Consider the following 21,696-nt stretch of genomic DNA (forward strand, 5'->3'; position numbering starts at 1 on the left):
TGAAGAGGGTGAGACCCTGGCTCTACTAAAAATACAAAATTAGCTGGGCGTGGTGGTGGGCACCTGTAATCTCAGTTACTTGGGAGGCTGAGGCAGGGGAATGGCTTGAGCCCAGGAGGCAGAGGTTGCACCACCTCACTCCAGCCTGGTGACAGAGCAAGACTCCATAAAAAAAAATAAGAAGAAGATCTTTTGCACTGAGCTGAGATTGCACCACTGTACTCCAGCCTGGTGACAGAGCAAGACTCCATTAAAAAAAAAAACAAAAAACAAGAATTAAAATAAGTGACAGTATAAATCTTTAAAATATGCTTTTTCTTTGACCTAGCAATTCTGCTCCTGGGAATTTACTGCAAGAAGTGACAAAGAATGTGTGCAAAGACTTAGTCATAAGCTATTTCAGATACTGAAAAATTTGTAATGGCTTACATATCTAATAATAAAATAAATTAGGGTATGCCCCAAAATACTAAGTAGTCATTAGAACTAATGTTGTAGGCTAATATGAATATGGAAAGTTGTTCATGACATAGTGTTAAGTGAAAAAAATCAGGGTAGTAAAATAATTGTGGTCCAGTTTCTGGTTACATTCCTTAGCGGGAATATAAACACTGCTAGTGTGGGCTGTCCATTGTTGACATCACTTTCTCCACCCCAGTATGCTTGCATTAATTTATATGCATTGTAGCTTTTGTCCTAGCTAAGAGGAGAAGAGATATAGTTGATAGAAAAGATGAGGAGGAATGTGGAGGAATATGGAGGAAGTGGAGACAGGAATCTATTTCCTGTCTCACTTCTCACACTAGGTTGAGCTCCTAGGCTTTGTGAATGACAGTTGGAAAGGATGGAAGTGGTTTTTTTTTTAAAAAAATAAGAATACAATATTGTAATTCTGGGCAAGGGAGTAAAAGGACAAAGTCTCAGAGCAGTTCAGGAAAGAACTGTGAGATTTGGTGCATATGGAGAAATAACTCCTAGACCAGAGGTCAAAGACTGCCATGAAGCTGCCATTCTCCCCATCTGTGTCGTGGAGGCTGCTCAGTGTCCCCCAATATCTCTTCATCTCATCTTACTTATGAATACAATTTTAGTTAGGCACTCAGCTGACAAGACAGTTTCACAGATCCCCTTGCAGCTAGGTGTGGCTTTGTAATTGTTAAACACATGTTCTGAATGAAGAGGCCCCCCACCAAACAGGCTTTGTGTGAGCAACATGGCTGTTTATTCACCTGAGTGCCGGTGGGCTGAGTCTGAAAAGTGAGTTGGTGGAGGGCGGTGGGATAGGAGCTGGTTTTATAGGTTTGGAGTAGGCAGTGGAAAGTTACACAAGTTACAGTTCAGGGGTTTTTTGCAAACTGGGAGGGGTGGTAGGGTCTGGAGTCACGAGGTTGACCAAGGTCTATTACAAAGTCCAGTTGCCTTTTCAGTTGAGGCAGGAATAAGGAACAATAGAAGAAGTTCTCAAAGTTAATTAGGCCACGCAGGGGTTGATCATTCTTCCCCTTTTCGTGGTCTTCCAGTTACTTCAGGTTTTCTAGTTCCAGGAACTCATCTGGAGCATCCGTGCAGGTCACAGAGTTTACCATGCCATCCATGTTGTGGGTCAGTCAGCCTAAAAGACCTTACAGTAATCAGATGGAATGAGGGGGCATGATTGTAGAAACTAGACCAGCCATCTTGAATGAAAGATGCAAGGTAATCTCTGATGATGGCAGTATCACGAGACAAAAGGAGCCTGGGACTCTGTCACAGGACAGAACTGCCAGCAATACCGTCTCTACAATAAACACTAAATATTATCCATATCTAAAGCTGAGCATAGATAGATAGGCAGTAATTTCTAACCAGTGTTTAAGTCTATAGAGCCTAGCACAAGGCCTCGGTGGTAGACTTTCAGTAAATGTAGAATTAAGTTGATTCCCACTATATAGAGCTATCACAAGGCAAGTATCAGACCTTAGACTTTTGTGCTCAATGAAGACAATGTTTTTCAAACTATTATCTCTCAGTACCTAAAAATCTCATCACCATCCCACCCTCTAATTTGTTCTACCAGGGAGATGTGTTTCTCAACCAAAGAAATAGAATATAGTGTTTTCTACATATTGTCAGTTAGCTAGTTAGAGCGGGATGCTGGCGATACCAAAATCTGTAGACCCATCCCTTATATGGCATTTGAAGGGAGCGATTATAAAGCAGTAGTTAAAACCAAAGGCTTTGGCCTCGGACCTGCAGTTACATCTCCTCTGCGAGACTTTGGGGGCATTATTTAACCTCTCTGGGCCTCATCCAAGAAATGGAAATACTAGTAATACTTCATATGGTTGTTGCAAGGATGAAATGTCTGTAGAAAGTGCCGGCCGGGCGCGGTGGCTCAAGCCTGTAATCCCAGCACTTTGGGAGGCCGAGGCGGGTGGATCACAAGGTCAAGAGATCGAGACCATCCTGGTCAACATGGTGAAACCCCGTCTCTACTAAAAAATATACAAAAAATCATCTGGGCATGGTGGCGCATGCCTGTAATCCCAGCTACTCGGGAGGCTGAGGCAGGAGAATTGCCTGAACCCAGGAGGCGGCGGTTGCGGTGAGCCGAGATCGCGCCATTGCACTCCAGCCTGGGTAACAAGCTCCGTCTCAAAAAAAAAAAAAAAAGAAAAAGAAAGTGCCAGGGAATGGCCGGGCGCTGTGGCTCACGCCTGTAATCCCAGCTCTAAGGGAGGCAGAGGCGGGAGGATAGCTTGAGCCCAGGAGTTTGAGACCTGCCTGGGCAATATAGCGAAACCCCTTTCTCCATAAAAAGGAAAAAAAACAAAAAAGACGAAAGTGCCAGGGAATGACTAGCACAACCAAGAGCTTGTCGAACTTGTCAAGCTTTACCGTCTGTGGCATGCATTAAGCAAATGATAGTTTTATTTGTTTATTTCATCTTCCAAGTCTAATAATACATTGTAGCCCGACCTTTTGACAGCAGCCCCTAAAGCTGACCCCATACCACAAAGCACTACGCTCCTTACGACAGTGTACGACGCCTACTCTAACCGGAGCGCCTCTTGCGGTAGAACCGCGCTGGCCAATCGCGCTGCTTCCGGGTGATGACGTCGTTTGCGCCTGTGCATGCGCAGGGCGGGGAGACCTTGGCGAAGCGGCGGAGGCAGTCAGCGGACGTGAACGCATAGGCGGAAAGGAAAACACAGCGGAAAAATGCAGAGTTGGAGTCGTGTGTACTGCTCCTTGGCCAAGGTGAGGGCCAAGTAGGTGGGGTCGTGCTGAGCCCGCGGCACGGAGGGTCCCGTTCCGTGGGTTCGGGACGCGGCGTAACCCTGTTGGGCTGGCAGAGGCCGGGCGCCTGGGCCGCACCACCCCTAGCCCCGCCTCTGCACCGGTTCAGCCCGGCCCTAGGCTCCAGGGTAGCAGGTCGTCCTGCGGCGGCAGCAGGCGAGGGACGGGTCTGTGCCCAACCTGTGGCATGTCTTATCGGGTTGTGTGACGGCCAGCGGTCACTCGTGGTACACCCCCAAGCCTGGACCGAGGGCCATCCTGTCACACGTAGGCCTCTACCTTGGAGGAAGTGTAAGCCACTCCTATACACCGTCTGCCTTTTTCTAATCCTAATTCTGACCCCTGAGGAGCCAAATTTTATGTAGTGGCCAGGTAACCCTGGAGCCATTTCTTGAATGGCCAGACCCAGTCGGCTCCAACAGCCCTCGGAATTCTGAGGTCTTGTCAGTATTTGCAGCTTTAAACTGGTGTTCATTGCCCTCTCAGGTCTTCCTGGAGGCTTATACTTTAATTGCAGCAGGTTATCAGAACAGTCTTCCGTTTTTATTTGCCTACCTAATACAGCCAGATTATATGTATGTGGCACCTTGTTTGGGTACCACTATCTTGGTGGAGACCTCAAGAGTAATATAGCGATCAAACTCCTTTGTTTCAGAGATGAGGAACCTGTGTTCACAAAAGTTAATGTAACATTATACAAGTCATGCTTCTAGGCAGCGGCGGAGATGAGACTAAAACTCAAGATTGACAATCTGCTGCTCTTTGGGTCTGCTGTCCTGACCTCAGGTGTTAAGAGTTGCTTTGAAATAGGGAACATCTGTGTAGGTTTTGTCACTGCCGCCCATTTGCCTGCTGTGATAGGAGCAGGGGCTTTTTTCTTTGTTTCTTTCTGCCTCATTGTCCTTAGGAAATGGTAGCCATCCATGTATAGAGATTAGGAGATTCTGATGCAGTTTGTCAAACTATAGTCCTCCAGAACGTAAGCACATTACCTAAATTTTCCTGCATTTTCCTAAATTACCTTGTCTAATTTTCTATTCCTAGTTGATGGCTCGGGAACAGCTTCATAGATTGTTCTAAGTAAATATGGACTATACATACATGCTAGCTTGCAGTTAGGAAACAGAAATTACGGGTAAAAGGATTATTATGTGTAGATTATTGACGTGTTTAAGTTAGAATTTTCTTTTTTTTTTAGATGGAGTTTTGCTCTGGTTGCCCAGGCTTGGAGTGCAATGGTGTCATCTCGGCTAACTGCAACCTCCACCTCCCAGGTTCAAGCAATTCTCCTGCCTCAGCCCCCGAGTAGCTGGCACATGCCTGTCATAATTAACAGTTTAATTATGACAGGCATGCGCCACCATGCCCGGCTAATTTTTTGTATTTTTTAGTAGAGACAGGGTTTCTTCATATTGGTCAGGCTGGTCTTGAACTCCTGACCTCGTGATCTGCCCGCCCCGGCCTCCCAAAATGCTGGGATTACAGGCGTGAGCCACTGCGCCCGGCCTAAATTAGAACTTTCAGAGCTTTATTTAGTTTTTTTTGAGATGGAGTCTCACTCTGTCACCCAGGCTAGAGTGCAGTGGCACGATCTCTGCTCACTGCAACCTCCACCTTCTGGGTTCAAGTGATTCTCCTGCCTCAATCTCCCAAGTAGCTGGAATTACAGGTGCCCACCACTACACCCTACTAATTTTTTTGTATTTTTAGTAGAGACGGGTTTCACCATGTTTGCCAGACTGATCTTGAACTCCTGACCTCAGGTGATCCGCCCACCTCAGTCTCCCAAAGGTCGGGATTAAAGGTGCGAGCCACCACGCTCGGCCCAGAGCTTTAATTATGACATTAAAATGACACCTGGCACTAATAATTAGCCATGTTTTCTGAAAGTTGAGTAAAAATACCATTAAATACAATTTAAAACTTAGCTTAAATATGAGATGATTTGTTGAGTATTCATAATAAAAAGAGGTGTGGCAAGCTGAGACTGAAAAGTTTAAATAAGTTATTGTCAAAGAGGGGAAACTGATCTGTAACTTCTGTGTGGCAATGAAGAAGATCTATTAATATTCCTTGCTTAATACATTTGCCCAAAATTGTTCTGTTTTCATCAGCCTTCGGTAGTTCTATGTTTTTAATTCATATTTTACATAATAGGAACATTTTCTTTTTCTAGAGGGGCCATTTCAGTCGAGTATCTCATGGCCTACAGGGACTTTCTGCAGTGCCTCTGAGAACTTATGCAGATCAGCCGAGTAAGTACTTAAGAAAAACATATTTTCATCATATTAGCTGACGGTTCCTTTCTGTTTCAGTGTAAAAGCAAGTGAATATTGGAATAACTTACATTAAATGTCTTATAGTTTATTTGTTAGTGTGTTTATTCATTTTAACGTATATTGAGCTAGTGTGTTCCAGGCGGTGAACAAGGTAAAAATCCTGCTCTTCTGAAACTTGTGATTTGGTGATAAAAGACAAATAATATATGATTAACGGATAAATATTTTGGGAAGTAACTGAAAATTAAAGCAGGTAATAGGGAGGAAGAGAGATAATTTTAGATACAGTGTCAGGAAAGGCCTTTCTGAGGAGATGATGTCTGGGCAGGGTCCCGAGTGAAGTGAGGGAGTGAGGTTATTTCAGGTATGGGGAAACAACACTGAGAAAGGTCTTTCTGAGGTAAGACTTAGCTTGTGAAGTTAAAGGAGTAGCAAGAAGGCTGGTGTGGCTGGAGCAGAAACCCACAGAATGTAAAATCAGAGAGGGGCAGGGGACAGATCATGGAGTGCCTTGTAAGCCAGGCCTCGTAGTTTAGATTGTACTCCAAGTCTGATGGGAAACAAAGGTTTTGAGCAGGGCAGCAATTTCATATGTTTACATTTAAAAAGTTACTTTTTTCCGCTGAGTAAGGTTGTATTGGTTATTTTAACACTGTTTGGAATGATGAGATGACTTTCTTGACATCCTGAATGAAAGTCTTCATGAATTTATCAGAACCATCTTTTAAAGATTAGCAGGATATACGTTAAAGCTGTGGATCATGGAATTTTATCCTTTATTCTTTTTTTTTTTTTTAAATGTATTTTGGAAGTTCCTGTAGAGGATATACATTTTAGTTTTTTAAGTATTTAAAATAGAAAGTTGCCTGGGCACAGTGACTCACGCCTGTAATCTCAACACTCTGGGAGGCTGAGGTGGGCGGATCATGAGGTTAAGAGATGGAGACCATCCTGGCCAACATGGTGAAACCACATCTCTACTAGAATACAAAAACTTAGCCCAGAGTGGTGGTGCGCACCTGTAGTCCCAGCTACTGGGGAGTCAGGCAGGGGAATCGCTTGAACCTGGGAGGCAGAGATCACAGTGAGCCGAGATCCACTGCACTCTACCCTGGTGACAGAGCGAGACTGTCTCAAGAAAAAAAAAAGCCCAAAAAGTTAATAGGCTTATATTGAAGTATTTTGACCTGTCAATACCAAGGATATTGATTATTTGAAATGAACTGTTTTGACATTTACTGGATTCACCCATATGAATTGTAAGTAAAATTGAATGGCTCCGAAGTAACTTAATCCTGTATCCTCAACTGTTATCCAACCATTATCATTTTGGGTATTTCCAGAGGATGGGTAGGGGAAGGATTCTAGTCACCCAGGACCAGCAGTGAGTGAGTTGTCATAGCTTTGAATAGGTCAAGAAATCATTTTTTAAAAATGCTAATATGATGATGAGGGGAAAAGTTGGACCGGTTATACACGTTGTCTCTTGTTAAATGGGAATCTCATTCTTCTCAACTCACATAGCAGGAGAAATGTTAGATTCTCATTTCTAAAGGATGTTTTTCATGGCTAACTCTGTATACCTTTGGAATCACTCAACAAAAGTTATTCAGTGCCTTCTATTTGCCAGGCAGCCCCAGAGCTAGACCTTAGATTTTAGTGGAATGAGGCTGAACGTTCGATAGTCAGTTTGGTGTTCTCTTGACATTGAGTAAATCATAAAATCATTTAGTACCCATGTATGTAAGTGGGTAAAAGCTTTGCATGGATGCAGTAACAAGCATTTTACACACATATTTGTGTTTATCTGAGGTACGTGCTTATTGTCTTTTCCTCAAGAATGCAAACTTCAGGGCAGGGACTGTGACTTTTTTTGTTTAGTACCTAAAGTGATACAGTAGGTAATCAGTACATGTTTATTGAATGAATGAACCCTGGGGCCAGGTTTGTTTTCGTTACTGCTCTATGGCAAAGCACCCAGTATGGTGTCTTGTACAAAATAAGTATCCATCTACAACAACAGTAATATTAACTGATGCACTGATGGCTTAACTCTGTCTCAGGCACAGATTTAATTCTCATGACCTTTCTGCTACATATGTGCTGCTGTTCTCCCTATTTTATAGATAGAAGAGTTGAGTCTTAGGTTTTTCAACTAGGAAATGACAGAGCTGGGAGAATCCTTTTGACTCCAGAGCCTACACTGTTAATGTTCTATTCAGTCTTCTTCCTTAGATGAATATTGATTGACTCTCCTGAGGAGTTCAAAGCTTATTATGATATACTCTTGGTTACAATGTCTGAGAGATGTCTGAATAGCGTTATCAACCAGGTTCATCAGAGTTTGCCAAATTTTGTGTGTTACTGTTGATGTGACCTTCTATTTCATGACAGCATTTAACAAACTTGTAGCACTTAATCACTCACATTCACTACATTCATTCATTCTCTTATTTATTATTTAAACAATACTAATACCTACTCTGTGTTAGTTACTGGGCTAACTACTGGATTACAGTAGTGAGCAGGACGGACAAGACCCAGCTTTTATAGAGCTTTCAATTCACTTGGAGACAAACGTCCAACACATAATTGTGATGGGGATCCACAGACTAAGCATAGGGAGTGATGACATCTGTAGATGTATTGGGAATGGTCACAGAATTCTTTCCTAGAGAATTATTTTGATATCTGAGAAGATTGAGGGTAACTCTGGTTACAGGTTGGACCTTTTACTGTAATTGTTTTTTTTTCCCCAATTAGACTGTAATAACTAGGGCTATGTCATTTATATATACACACACACAGACAAAGCATGTGCAGGCACCCCCCTCCAAGAGCTTCAAGTAGTGTTTGTAATGTGAAATGCATGCTATTAGTGTTTATTTCTAGGTATATGAAACAGATGGTACCAAGAAAGACCAGCATAGTTCTATGCATGTAAGCTAAGAGTAGTTGACTATTACTGAAACTTAAATGCATGGTATTGATGAGTAAACAATGTGGGAGGAGATGAGGCTGGAGAAATACTTACTGAAGGAATTTGGATGCTGTACTTAGGAACATGGGCTTTTTCTAACAAGAGATTGGGGAACCAACAAAGAGCATAACAACAAAGAGAATAACATCTGAGTTGGGTTTTAGCTTTGGAGTAGCACTGGGTAGGCTAGAATGGAGGATGTAAATGAGACTAGAGGCCGCTGGGCTCAAGTTTGGAGGTGGATCTGAGAAGGGGAGTGACACTGAGTGACTAGTATGCACCTGTCACCTACTTAGGATATTAACTCTCTGATCCTTACAACCCTAGGCTGCAGGTGTCATCCTTACTATTATCCCTATGTTATATCAAAGCCCAGAGAGATGAATAATTTGCCCAAGAACTTGGTGGGGGTGGTTTGGAGCCCAGGTTTGTTTTACTTCAGATCATTTCTTGTTTTACTGTATTTCTGCTTTATGGACTGGGAGGTTATGACCAGAAAGTGGCTATTGATTTCAGAGGCTGAACAGTTTTGGGTGATAAGTATAGAGTGTTAACTATGGGAGGAGGTTACTGAAAAAAGACTGGAGATTAAGGCCCTTGACACTTTCCTTACATCCCCCAACGAAATGTCAACAAATAAATCTTACCAAGTACCTCTTATATTCAGTAAGTTTGACAATTAAGGCTTATTGTCTTATGACATCTCTTTTCCTCTTCATTTTTTCTTTTTAAAAATCTGGTTTAATCTTCATTTTGACATGTGCCTCTTTTTCTTCACTGTATTGTAAGGTTATTGAAGGCACTGATGATTCATAAATATTTGATTTCATTCTGATATTAAAGCATATTCTTGTCATTTTATTTGAAGTTCTTGTTTGTCCTGGAGATTATGGGATCCTCTGAGCATTTCTGAAGGCAGTAGAACATAATGGTATATAGGAGCACATGCTAAAGAATCTAGAGGACCTTGTTTGAATCCTGGCTAGATTACTTACTAGTTATGTAGTCTTGTTCTAGTTATTTAGTTGTTTTCAACCTTTTTTTCCTGTTAATGGTAGTAATAACTATGCCATAGAAATGTGATGAGACTTTTATGTAAGACAGTACCATGTGACTGGCACATTGTAAACTACCTAAGTGGTAGGTATTATTGTAGACTGACTTGTTTTTTTTTTGAAACAGGGTCTTATCTTACTCTGTCGCCCAAGCTGGAGTGCAGTGGTACAGTCTTGGTTCACTGCAGCCTCCGCCTCCCAGGTTCAGGAGATTCTCATGCCTCACCCTGCTGAGTGGCTGGGATACAGGCCTGCATCACTATGCCCAGCTAATTTTTGTGTTTTTAGTAGAGACCGGATTTCACTTTGTTGGCCAGGCTGATCTTGAACTTCTGACCTCAAGTGATCTGCCCGCATTGGCCTCCCCCAAAGTGCTGATTACACAGACTGACTTCTTGAGATACATCTTGTAATTATATTGATGATTACAATTGATCAAACCTTTATTTCAGTGGTAGCCTGGATAATGTGGTACCTTGTTTTCCTTATAATGAACTAATATGTAGCAGTTGTAGGTTATTTTGTAGCGTACTTTTCCTGCCTTTTTTTCTTTGAATTATTTTAATAATATTAATTGCCTTTCAGTCATCTCTTATGTACTCCAGTATTTTTAAAGTATCAACATGTTATTTTAAACCTGATAGGAGCACACATTTCAGAATCTAAAGGGCCTTGTTTGAATCAGCTGATACTTCACTGACACTTGAAATACAGATTGTTATTCAGCTGTCGTTTGCTATTTTTCTGTCAGATATGCCTTAAATAAATGTATATCATTTAACTACTTTTCTGTATCCTGATTTTTTTTTTTTTTTTTTTTTTTGAGACAGAGTTTTGCTCTTGTTGCCAAGGCTAGAGTGCAATGGCATGATTTTGGTTCACTGTAACCTCTGCGTCTGGCTTCAAGCAGTTCTGCCTCAGCCTCCTGAGTAGCTGGGAGTGCAGGTACCCACCACCATGCCCAGCTAATATTTTGTATTTTTAGTAGAGATGGGGTTTCACCATGTTAGGCAGGCTGATCTCGAACTCTTGACCTCAGGTGATCTACCCACCTTGGCCTTCCAAAGTGCTGGGATTACAGGCTTGAGCTACCACAGTAGGCCTGTATTCTGATTTTTTTTTAACTCTGTGTGGGACTCAACCTATGAAATTATTCTTGACAAGGAGAGGGTGAGTCAGAAGCATGTGTTGTCAGCTTTCATTTGTAAAAATCCTTTGATACAGGTGAGACCTAGATGATTTGTTTTTCTAACATTTTATTGTGAAAAATTACATTTAGAAAATTTTAAGGATTTTACATTGAACACCCATGGTTTTCTTCCATTAACATTTTCTTTGCTTACAGTACCACATATGTGATCATCCACATCCATCACTCAGTCTTATTTTTTTAATGCATTTCAAAGTAAACTTCAGATGTGTGTGTATTTCCCCTAAATACTGGTTTGTTCTGGAAAGTTTCTTCCTGGCTTATAACCTCCTATATTCTCAGTTGACCGATCTTTAGATAAAGACACTGTTTTTTCATTTCTGTACATCTTAGCACTTTAGTGGTATTGTGATGGAATATTACATCTAATATCTTCAGTGAGAGAGGAACTCTTGAGTTTTTGTATTTTCTGAATTTAAAAAAACACCTAAAATTACATAGTGAATAGGGAAATAAAACCCAAGGTTTTTGGCTATTATCTTTTGTCTCTTATTTACTTCTCTTGGACTTACTAAAACAAGCTCTTTTCCAAACCAAATTTATTTCTCATTTTGGTACCATGGACTTACTAAGAATTGTTACATATGAGTGATTAAAAATATATACTCAAAAATATATATACTCAAAATTTAAAATATTTAATTCAGTTTTATTGTCATTAAAAAGGTTTTTGGAGAATTACAGCAATAATATATGTTATAGGTATATATGCTCACGTAAGAATGAGAAAAGAATATAAAGTATGGCAAAAATTGAGTTTCATAAAAACTTTCCTAGAAGAAAGATTGGGAGGACCTATAAACAGTTTTCTATGGGTTGTATGGCAGTGTAGGTTGTTTTTGTTGTTGTTGTTTTATTTTTGCTTTAGTTTATTTAAATTTATTTGTTAAACCTATCTTTTTAATCAGAAAAGATACAAAAATTCAGCAAAGAAACCTGTTTGTAGCTTGCATTTACATTACTCCAAAATTAAAAATTAGAACCCATTTAAGGGATGTTGTGTAGATCTTCATTTGGTTCAAGATTTGAAAACAAAAATAGATTTTATTGGATACTTAATTCTGAACTTAGTGAGCCAAGCATGGTGGGTAAAAAGCACAGATAGAACAGTAAAAATTGAAGCACTAATTTTTTCATGTATCGCAATGACTGTATATTTTTACATGTATTGAGTTACTATAGCTATCATCTGCTGTAACCAAAGAGACTCCAGTATTTTCATTTATTCAGTAGGAGAGATTCTTAGATTTTGTGGATAATTGGGCTGAATGACTTACCCACCAGCACAGAGGTTCTATGATTCTGTTGAGGCCAGCAAAGGTTTTTTGAATGATACTGCTCTATGGATGTGTGTTTTTGGGGAAAGGGGCCAATGTGAGTTAAAATAGCCTTCTTTGTAGGTCAGAATATAGCTACTATGTATAGAATACTTACTATGTATGCTATGAGGACTATGCTAAATTATTTACCTATATTGTTCTTTTACCATCCTATGAGGTAATTTTTTCATGGTCTTTTACCAGGTATGGAAACAAAGATGAAGCAGGTTAAATTTCTCACCTAATAAAGCTTGATTATTGCCCACTGGGATTTTAGTTTATGATGGTTAAAATTGAGGATTGTAATAGTATTGAATAATGGAAAGACCTCTGGAAGTAGAGTCAAAAAGCTTAGTCTGTCTCTGCAGCTTACTTGCCGGTTAACCTTGGACAAGTTAATTGACCTCTTTGAACTTCTTGTTTCTCCTGTGAAATATTTTATTTATGCCATCTTTATCTTCCTCATAGGAAATACTGAGAATTAAACATGATAATATATGTGAATATGTGTCATCAATCACTAATTGCTAGATTAGTTGGGATTGTAAGGACAGTGGAAGGGGAAGAAAAGGGAGACTGTTTCCTAGCTCTTAAAAATCATTGTTCCTTTATTTGAAATTGGATTGAGAAGAATGTAAGAAATTGGACTGACTTGTACATTTGTATTACAGTTGTTACACTCCTAAGGATGCTAGTCAAAATTAATTTTCAGTTTTTTATCTTTATGTGAAAAATAGCCACAATAGTTAATTAAATATTCTGGTTAGCATATTATCTTAAATTATATAAAAGTTATCAATATGCAAGTATAGTTCAAAACGTATTTGTTATATATTATATGGAAGCTGTTTTTTCCCTGATGTTTCAGAAGTTAAGGACCTGAAAAAGGTAATAGGTCTTAGGAAATACTAAAGCATTATATAAAATTATCTTAGCGAATCCTAACATCAATCACAATGTTTTCATCCCCATATTACAGAGAGGTGAAGTCATTTGGTCAAGTTCACACAGCTAATCATTGGCCATACTGAGATTTGAAGCCCAGAATGTCAGATTCCAAAGCTCAGGCTGTTTTCTTTATATATACTTGTCTTCCAGTATCACTAAATTCCTGTCAGTTATTATTAAATTAATAGAATCTAGCAAGGTCAATGGATACAGTGTTAGTATTAAAGAACTCATTTGTATTTCTGTTTGTCGTAATGTATATAAAATAATAGAAAATGAAATTTGAAAATTTATGCCATTTTTCAGTAGCATCTAAAAGCATCAAGTGCTAGGAATAAAATAGTGTAGAAACTATGTAGAAAATGCTGATTTGTACTTTAAGAGGTTTAAGTATCGAGTTATTTGTTTGCTTTTCCAAAGAGCTCTTTCTGGTAAATATTAACCAATTTACTATTTTGTATCAATTTGCTTTCATCGTAGTTGATGCTGATGTAACAGTTATAGGTTCTGGTCCTGGAGGATATGTTGCTGCTATTAAAGCTGCACAGTTGGGCTTCAAGGTAAGGTTGAACTCAAACCAAGTATTGATTTATTTTAATTTGGGAAGAGTTGATCATACTCATAAGGGACTTTGCAGGCAAAAACATGGCAAATACTTTCATAACTCTATAAATGATAAGCCTAAGACTAATAAAGATTAGGTTCATTTGGTTGTAGTATACTCTTGGAATGGAAGTGAAATCTTTTTTCTTCTCTTCCCAGTACTTTTCATTTTGGCTTCTAATCACACTTTGGAAGATACAGTGATAGAACTAAAAGCATATATTTGGTAATGTTAAGTGAACAAAAATATCTTTGAAAATAATTCACTTGTGAATTAGCCCAGAAGAGTTTCATTATTCAAGTGAAAAATGATAAAGGACTATATATTTTAGTCTGTGTAAAACAACCTGAATAGCATGTTTTCTAGAAAATTACGGCAGATGTATTTGGAATTTTAGTGATCTGAAACATTGAGGTTATGTGCAGTTAAATAATGTTTTCTTTGGTTGTAGACAGTCTGCGTTGAGAAAAATGAAACACTTGGTGGAACGTGCTTGAATGTTGGTTGTATTCCTTCAAAGGTGAGCACATGTTTTGTATAGCGCAGAGGTTTTTGGCTAGCAACCAACTAGAAGTACGGATTGAGACTAGATTAGACAAATACAGTTGTTAAAAAAACAATCCAAGTTGTGGCACACATTTCACACAGAAAAGAGGATGATAAGAAACACATTTTTCTTCTGTAAAACTTAAAGATTGCTTTCACTAGTCTGCCACACATTCCTGAAATAGCTTCCTTGTCTCAGAATGCCTAACTCTCCATTCAAACAGACTCTAATGTTCTAGTTTTTTATTCTCTTTATCTTTCCTTCACCAGTGTAACAGATAATAGATGGTAAATTGTTCTCTTAGGTCCTTTATGTATATAAACATGAATGTCTTTTTCATTCTTGTTTGTTGAATGTTTTTCACATCATTATTATTTATCTTTGATTAGTAAGAGAAACTGAATTGGTGTAGTTCCATATACTATTCCATGTAGAGAATGCTGTGTCTTTTTTTTCAACTTCTTTTTAAATTTTTATTGCAAATTGACAAATTACAATTGTAAGTTGGCAAAGTGGTGTTATGATTTTTGAATATAATGTGGAATAATATAGTCAAGTGAATTAACATATTCAGCACCACAGTACTTATCATTTTTGTGGTGACAACATTTGAAAGAGAATATCATTTCATAAGTGCTTTTTGATTATTTGAAGTCTGCTTAGGAATATTTGATAATCTTTTTAATATCCTTTAGGCTTTATTGAACAACTCTCATTATTACCATATGGCCCATGGAAAAGATTTTGCATCTAGAGGAATTGAAAGTAAGTATACTTTTCATACTTATGATATCACCAGACTGCTTGACTTGGCTTTTCTGCCCAAAGACTTAAATGTGTCTAATGTATGTATAATAGATGCTGAGTGAAGAAAGAGTAAAATAAAGAATCTCAAAAATGTGGAGAGATTTACTTATAAAAGAAGGCCTAAATCCAGATTTCTCCCAGCCAGGTACTAACTAGGCCTAACCTTGCAAATCCAGGTTTCTACCATTATATGTTCTGTTCCTTTGCTAACTTTTTCCTGAGGTGTACCTTTATGTGTTTTGGAAGAGTCAGTTTTCATTTCCCTGAAACCTGGAGATCACTGAGAAGGCTGGATTCCTGAGTACTATGGGGAGATAGTAGAAAGAAGGGAGTCCCACTTAAGCTGTTGATAGTAGAAAAATTAGAGGAGAGAAAGAGTGAGGAATGGCGGAAAAGGAGGAGGACATTTCATAACATATCTTGTATCCTGACATATTTTTTGAACTGTTTTGATCTTTTGTCTCCAATTATTGTTGTTAAATACTTCCAGAAAGGTAGTGTCTTCTGGGCAGGACCTAGTCATACTTGGGTTGTTACTTTTCCTTCATTTCTTTCTTTACAGAGGTATGTTTGAGGGGCTGTTTGTAGGCAATCCGTTGGGAATAGAGATGATGTTTATACACTAAAGCAAATAGAATATTGAACTAGATGAAAATTGGAATGATGTAAAGAAAGAGCTAGGGATAGTCAGGACACCTGCATTGTAGGCAAGGCTTTTATATCCTAGCTCTGTGACCTCGGGTGAATCAGAAATCTCTCAGAGTCTCTCTTTCCTTATCTCTAACATATGTGTTGGTTGTTACATGAGGTGCTTTCTAAGACACTATTCTTACCTCTCAAGTTCGATTGAGTTGAGCATTGTTGCCGTATACTGTTGCTTCAGAGTTCTGTGAGTTGAATGAGTGATTAAAACCTAGGTGATTAAACTTTTTGATATTAAGCTTCTGTATTTGAAATTTTTAAATGTGTATTTTTTTGTTTTGTTTCATGAAACTTCCTTTATTTAAACTTTCAGATGATGTTTGATTTTTATCGTTTCTAGTTATATATCTTCCAGACTTGTAACCATCATAGGTGTTCAGAGGATATGTTATCACAGTGGGATATAATATTTTATTTTGAACTGCATTTTTACCCAAGGTAGACGTTTTACAGGGTTTGATAGGTTCTGTTTTTGTGTTACAATGATGCTGACCTTTTGTCAGCTATAATTATATGTTATTACATTTTGAAACTTTAATACTGCCTTTTATAAGAATTAGGTTGAAATTTTTCAGTTTTTGGTGTGTGAAAAACACTATACATTGCTATAGTAATTTAGCAGTCTAAAGATTAATTTAACCAATTACAGTGTCTGAAGTTCGCTTAAATTTGGACAAGATGATGGAGCAGAAGAGTACTGCAGTAAAAGCTTTAACAGGTGGAATTGCCCACTTATTCAAACAGAATAAGGTCAGTGTTTAGTATTCAGATTTCTGCTTTACTTTGAATACACATTAACCTTTGCATTACAGAGTGATAATATTTGAAATTGGCTACAAGGGGAATATTTATTTAATTTAAAGTAGTTTGCTAATCTGAAATAGATTTCCCTGACATGTATCACAGATTTTTTGCTGCACCATGTGTAGCATTACTAAGTAATGTAGCCTTTTGTTTTAGATATGATTTAGAGTATTTTTCCTTCGAATGATTTATCAAACAAATTACTTTAAACTTTGTGAATTATTAAACGTTATTTCATAAAGGTTGTTCATGTCAATGGATATGGAAAGATAACTGGCAAAAATCAAGTCACTGCTACGAAAGCTGATGGCAGCACTCAAGTTATTGATACAAAGAATATTCTTATAGCTACGGGTTCAGAAGTTACTCCTTTTCCTGGAATCACGGTATTTATGCTTTATCATTTACAACCATTACAACTTTTCTTAAGAAATAGGTTTTGTAAATTATGCGTGCTATTTGTGAACTTTGAATGAGAAATTTCTGCCTGAAATATGATATTTTAATGGTCATTCAGCTTTGGGAAGTTTCCTGTCTTTATTCTGTAATGATATTGACTAGATTTGGAATATTAAGATATGTTTGATTACAGTATGAAGTTAAAATTGACTGTTGCATTTTCGAATATTGAATGATAAAATTTAAAGTTAGCATTTTCAGTGGGATTTGATGAAATTGGGTATATAGATACCTCAAAATAAATAAATGACTTAGTTTTAGTGATTCTACTGAGTTCACAGTTTATAAATACACTTGTCTCTTCATATTCGTGGAGGATTGGTTCCAGGAACCCCTTGGTTACCAAAACCTGCACATACTCAAGTGCCTTGCATAAAATGACATTGTATTTGCATATAATTTGCATCTGTCCTCCTGTATACTTTAAGTCCTCTCTAGGTTACTTATAATACCTAATACATTATAAATGCTATGCAGGTAGTTCTTACACTGTATTGTTTAGGGAATAATGACAAGAAAACCATCTGTACCTGTTCAGTATAGATGTAAACATCAATTTTTTTCTGAATATTTTCAGTTCATCTGGTTGGTTAAATCTGCAAATTCAGAACCCATGGATATGGAGGGTTGATTATACTAGGTTTTTTCAGGTTATTTTGATTATATCTTTTGTTTTTCTTACAGATTGATGAAGATACAATAGTGTCATCTACAGGTGCTTTATCATTAAAAAAAGTTCCAGAAAAGATGGTTGTTATTGGTGCAGGAGTAATAGGTGTAGAATTGGTAAGTGTTGTCTTTCTGCCTCTTATTATCTCCTTGGAATTGAAAGGGACTTAATGGTCCCCTTTTTGATTCTTTGTATAACATTATAGGCTGATCAGCATTGAGTTTCGCTTAAATACTTCTAGTAATAAAGAGTTTACTTTTGTTTTTTCCAAGACAACCTATTTATGCATTCACTCATTAGAATGTTCTATTTTAGTCTGTTTCCTTGAACCTTCCACCCTTCCTATTTCCTAGAAGTGGTCTGATTCTTTTTTAATACAACAGCCCTTCAGATATTTGAGGATAGCTCTCATCCTGAGCAAATTGCATTCCAGATAAAGATTATTCTCTTTACCGTGACATACATGATTTGGCTCTTCCCTTCTCTATCCTTATCTTGATGCCTCTTAACTTAGGTTTTAGAAATGTCAGACTACTTGCCTTTCTGTGAACACCATGTTATTTTAGACATTGTGTCTGCCTTGTCCTCCCTTCTTGTCCATCTGGCAGCTTTCCACACATTTCCAATGACCTCCCTTCATTTTAGAGCCACTGTGCCTGTAATCACCAGGAATTGCTCTACTTCTGAAATAATAAATTCAGATTTTTATTATCTAACTGTGACCTCCTGTCTACTTAGTTATTTGTAGTGTTTGTACCCTTTTTTAGGTTTTCTAGTCCATAGATCTACTTTTTTTGCAATCTGCCCTTTCTGGTCTTGACTGTCTTCCTGATCAGCTTAGATGCCATAGTCCATCACATTAGCCACATTCTTACAGGTGTCCTTGAGTTGCCTGCCTCACTGTTCTGTCATATCTGCTTGGTAAAACTCTAGTCCTGTTTGAATGCAGCAGTCTGCCTTTTTTATGCTATTTCCAGGCTGTTGACTGCACCCGGAGAAAAAAACACCCTGCACATTGGTATTTGTGTAAATTCTTGGCACAAACCTCAACAGGAACCTCAGCCTTGCTGATAATTTATTATTTCCTAAGATGGTACACTGTCCTGGTCTCTGTAATGGCCATTTTGTTTTCTGCTCTTCTCAAATCTCTGCTTGTATACTGTTTTCCCTGCCTGTGGATGACCTTGTCTCCTAAATATTACATAAAAGAGAAATCATCAGATGAGAATTTCCTCAAGTTGATGCCCTAAATTTGAAAACTCTTTTACCTGTTGTTATACCTATCCTTTTGATTATCTCTCCAATTACCATGGAAATGCCGTTTTTCCCTAAGACTAATCCCGTTACTTGTGCTTGGTAACACATCATCTGCCTTTTCATTGACTTGATTTTGTGTTGTTTATTGTTGTATTTTTCAGTCTTCAAACTCTTTTCTACTTCGGCTTCTTTCTCATTTACAATTCTGCGTGCCTCTGTGTGTGCACCTGTGTACCATACACATGCTCAGATGCATTTGCGCTCATTAACACTGGCTTGTGGGCACATTAATAAGCCTTCCCTTGGTCCTATGTCCTCCTTCAGTGACCAGTTTCCTTCTCACTTTCCCATTTAAAACCCAGCTTCTCAAAAGAGTCCATGCTTTATTTCATCAACTTCCACTCACTCCTCAGTGTATGGTTTGTGCCAATAAATTGCTTTAAGGACATGTATGCATTTATTGCTCAATCTGGTGGACTGATTTCTTCACTGCTTTATTTGACAGTAATTAGCATTGTTGATTTTCTTGCCTTTGAAACTCTTTCCCTACTGTCTCTGAATCCATATTCTGCCAGTTTTCCATCTATTCTTTGGGCTGAATTCTCCATATTATGCAAGTTCCACTTTCTTAGGATCCCTTTAATTGTTAGTATTACTCTAGATTCTATCTTAGGGTTGTGTCCTAGACATTTTTTGCCTTTCTACAGAATATTCTCTTCACTCTCACCTCAGTTACCCAAGGACTACAGGTATCTGCAGCCTGATCCTTTCTCTTTGCCTCCAGACTTTTATACCTGAATGTCTACTTGTGAGTCTTATGGGTATTCTGTTCACTAAATGTACGACTTAACGTTTCTATCCCCGTCCTACTCCCACCCTTCACCTCAAATAAACCCAAACTTATTTCTCTCGTAGCATTTCCCATCTCAACGGGTGGGTACTGCTGTCTACATAAAGGTTTAAGCAAGAGGTTTGGGACTTACACATGATTTCTCCTGTCCCCTCCCCCACCATTTCACTCAGTCACTGAGTCCTAACACGCGCACACACGCGCGCGCGTGCGTGCACACACACACACACACACACACACAATATATTTACTTCTCTTCACTCTTCTGTTTAGATACTAGTTCGGGCCAGCATCATGTCTTGCCCTAGGTCTTCTGGTTTCTTTCATCTTTTTCTGATCCTCCTCATCGTGGCTAGAGTGATTTTTCTATAACACAGATTTAACCATGTTCCTTCTCTGCTTAACACCCTTCAATGGCTTACTATTACTATTAGGGTAAATTCAAACTCTTTGCTGTTTAAAGACTAGCATGATGTGGCATCACCTTATTTCTCTAGCCTTTTTTTAGGGCTTATTTCTCTAGCCATTTCAAACTACATACTAGTATATTGAAATAACAGTTCTTGAACAAGCCAAGTTCCTTGGTCTTATCTTAGACCTTCCTCTGTTTGTAATATTTCGTCCCTCTAACAGTCCTTGCACTTTTGAGAGCCCCTCCCTGACTACCCTAGATGTTGAGTGTTCCATTGCACCCTATACTTGTGTTTCTTACAGTATTGATCTTACTTTCTTGGTATTAAAAGTTGAACATCCCAAATCTGAAAATATAAAATCCAAAATGTTACTTTCTGTCATTATGATACTCTAAGGAAATGCTCATTGGAGCACTTCAGATTTCAAATCGGGAATGCTCAACTGAGCAAGTATATAATGCAAGTATTCCAATATCTGGGAAAATATCCAGAATTTGAAACACTCTGGTCCCAAGCATTTTGGTTAAGAGATACACAACCTGTACCTGTTCTCTTGTCTCTCTCTCATTAAATCATAAACTCTATGAGGGCAGAGATCATGGCTGCTTGATGCACTGTCTTTAGCCTGTAGCACAGTAGCTGATACATACAGGTACTTACATATTAGCTTTTATTGTTAGTGCTCATTTGTTGATAGAATAAATACCTTTCAAAAATCAGCTTAGGCTGGGCATGGTGGCTCATGCCTGTAATCCCAGCAGTTTGGGAGGCTGAGGCAGGCAGATTGCTTGAGCCCAGGAGTTTGAGACCAGCCTGGGCAACAATGTGAGACCCCATCTCTACAAAAAATACAGAAAAATAGCTGGGCATGGTGGCGTGTACCTGTAGACCCAGCTACTCAGGAGCCTGAGATGGGAGAATCACTTGAGCCTAGGAGTTTGAGGCTGTAGTGAGCTGGGAACATGCCACTGCACTCCAGTCTGGGCAACAGAGACTGAAAAACCTGAAAAACAAAGATCAGCTTATAAGTTGCCTTTTTAGCGAAGAATTCTTTCTTCTAAGAAAGCTCAAGTCTTTCATTTTTTGCGTCCTTAGTATAATGTATCTACATTTCCATAGCACCCACTAATAATTATATATTGCATTTGTTTGTTTATAGCTGACTTTCCTATAAGACCAAAGCTCCTTGAAGGCAGGACCGAGTTTTTAATTCATATTTAAATCTCCATTGCTTTTTGTAATGTTTAGTACTTGGGTGTCATAAATACTAGATCTGTTATTTTCTCATCAACCTTTTGATCCTGCCAGTCCATCAAGAAGACTTCTAATCTAAACATAATGTTCTAGGTTGTAGAGAGTACTTCTTTTGATATGCATAGTATGCTTCTTATAATGTAATCCTTTAAACTCAGTTGCTTGTGGTCAGATAAAAAACACATTTTTTTTGCATGTAATTCTGATGTTTTTAAACCTAAATAAGGGAGGGACTTTGAAACTTTATTCTTGCTTTAAT

The 21,696-nt window shown here is 38.3% G+C and overlaps 1 protein-coding gene across 1 annotated transcript in view; it reads left to right on the plus strand.

Annotated features, from left to right (window-relative positions):
* The first annotated feature begins 3,136 nt into the window (after positions 1-3,136).
* The window catches only part of DLD (dihydrolipoamide dehydrogenase), a 28,508-nt gene continuing 9,948 nt past the window's right edge, over positions 3,137-21,696 (plus strand). Inside the window, exons 1-8 of the mRNA XM_002751744.6 lie at positions 3,137-3,240; positions 5,456-5,534; positions 13,551-13,630; positions 14,126-14,194; positions 14,917-14,986; positions 16,380-16,480; positions 16,777-16,920; positions 17,678-17,779. Of these exons, the coding sequence (XP_002751790.3) occupies positions 3,202-3,240; positions 5,456-5,534; positions 13,551-13,630; positions 14,126-14,194; positions 14,917-14,986; positions 16,380-16,480; positions 16,777-16,920; positions 17,678-17,779 (684 nt within the window). The 5' untranslated portion in view covers positions 3,137-3,201. The remainder of the gene's footprint in view (positions 3,241-5,455; positions 5,535-13,550; positions 13,631-14,125; positions 14,195-14,916; positions 14,987-16,379; positions 16,481-16,776; positions 16,921-17,677; positions 17,780-21,696) is intronic.

The sequence above is a fragment of the Callithrix jacchus genome, chromosome 11 (assembly GCF_049354715.1).
Source record: "Callithrix jacchus isolate 240 chromosome 11, calJac240_pri, whole genome shotgun sequence".
In the NCBI taxonomy this organism is placed as follows: Eukaryota; Metazoa; Chordata; class Mammalia; order Primates; family Cebidae; genus Callithrix; species Callithrix jacchus.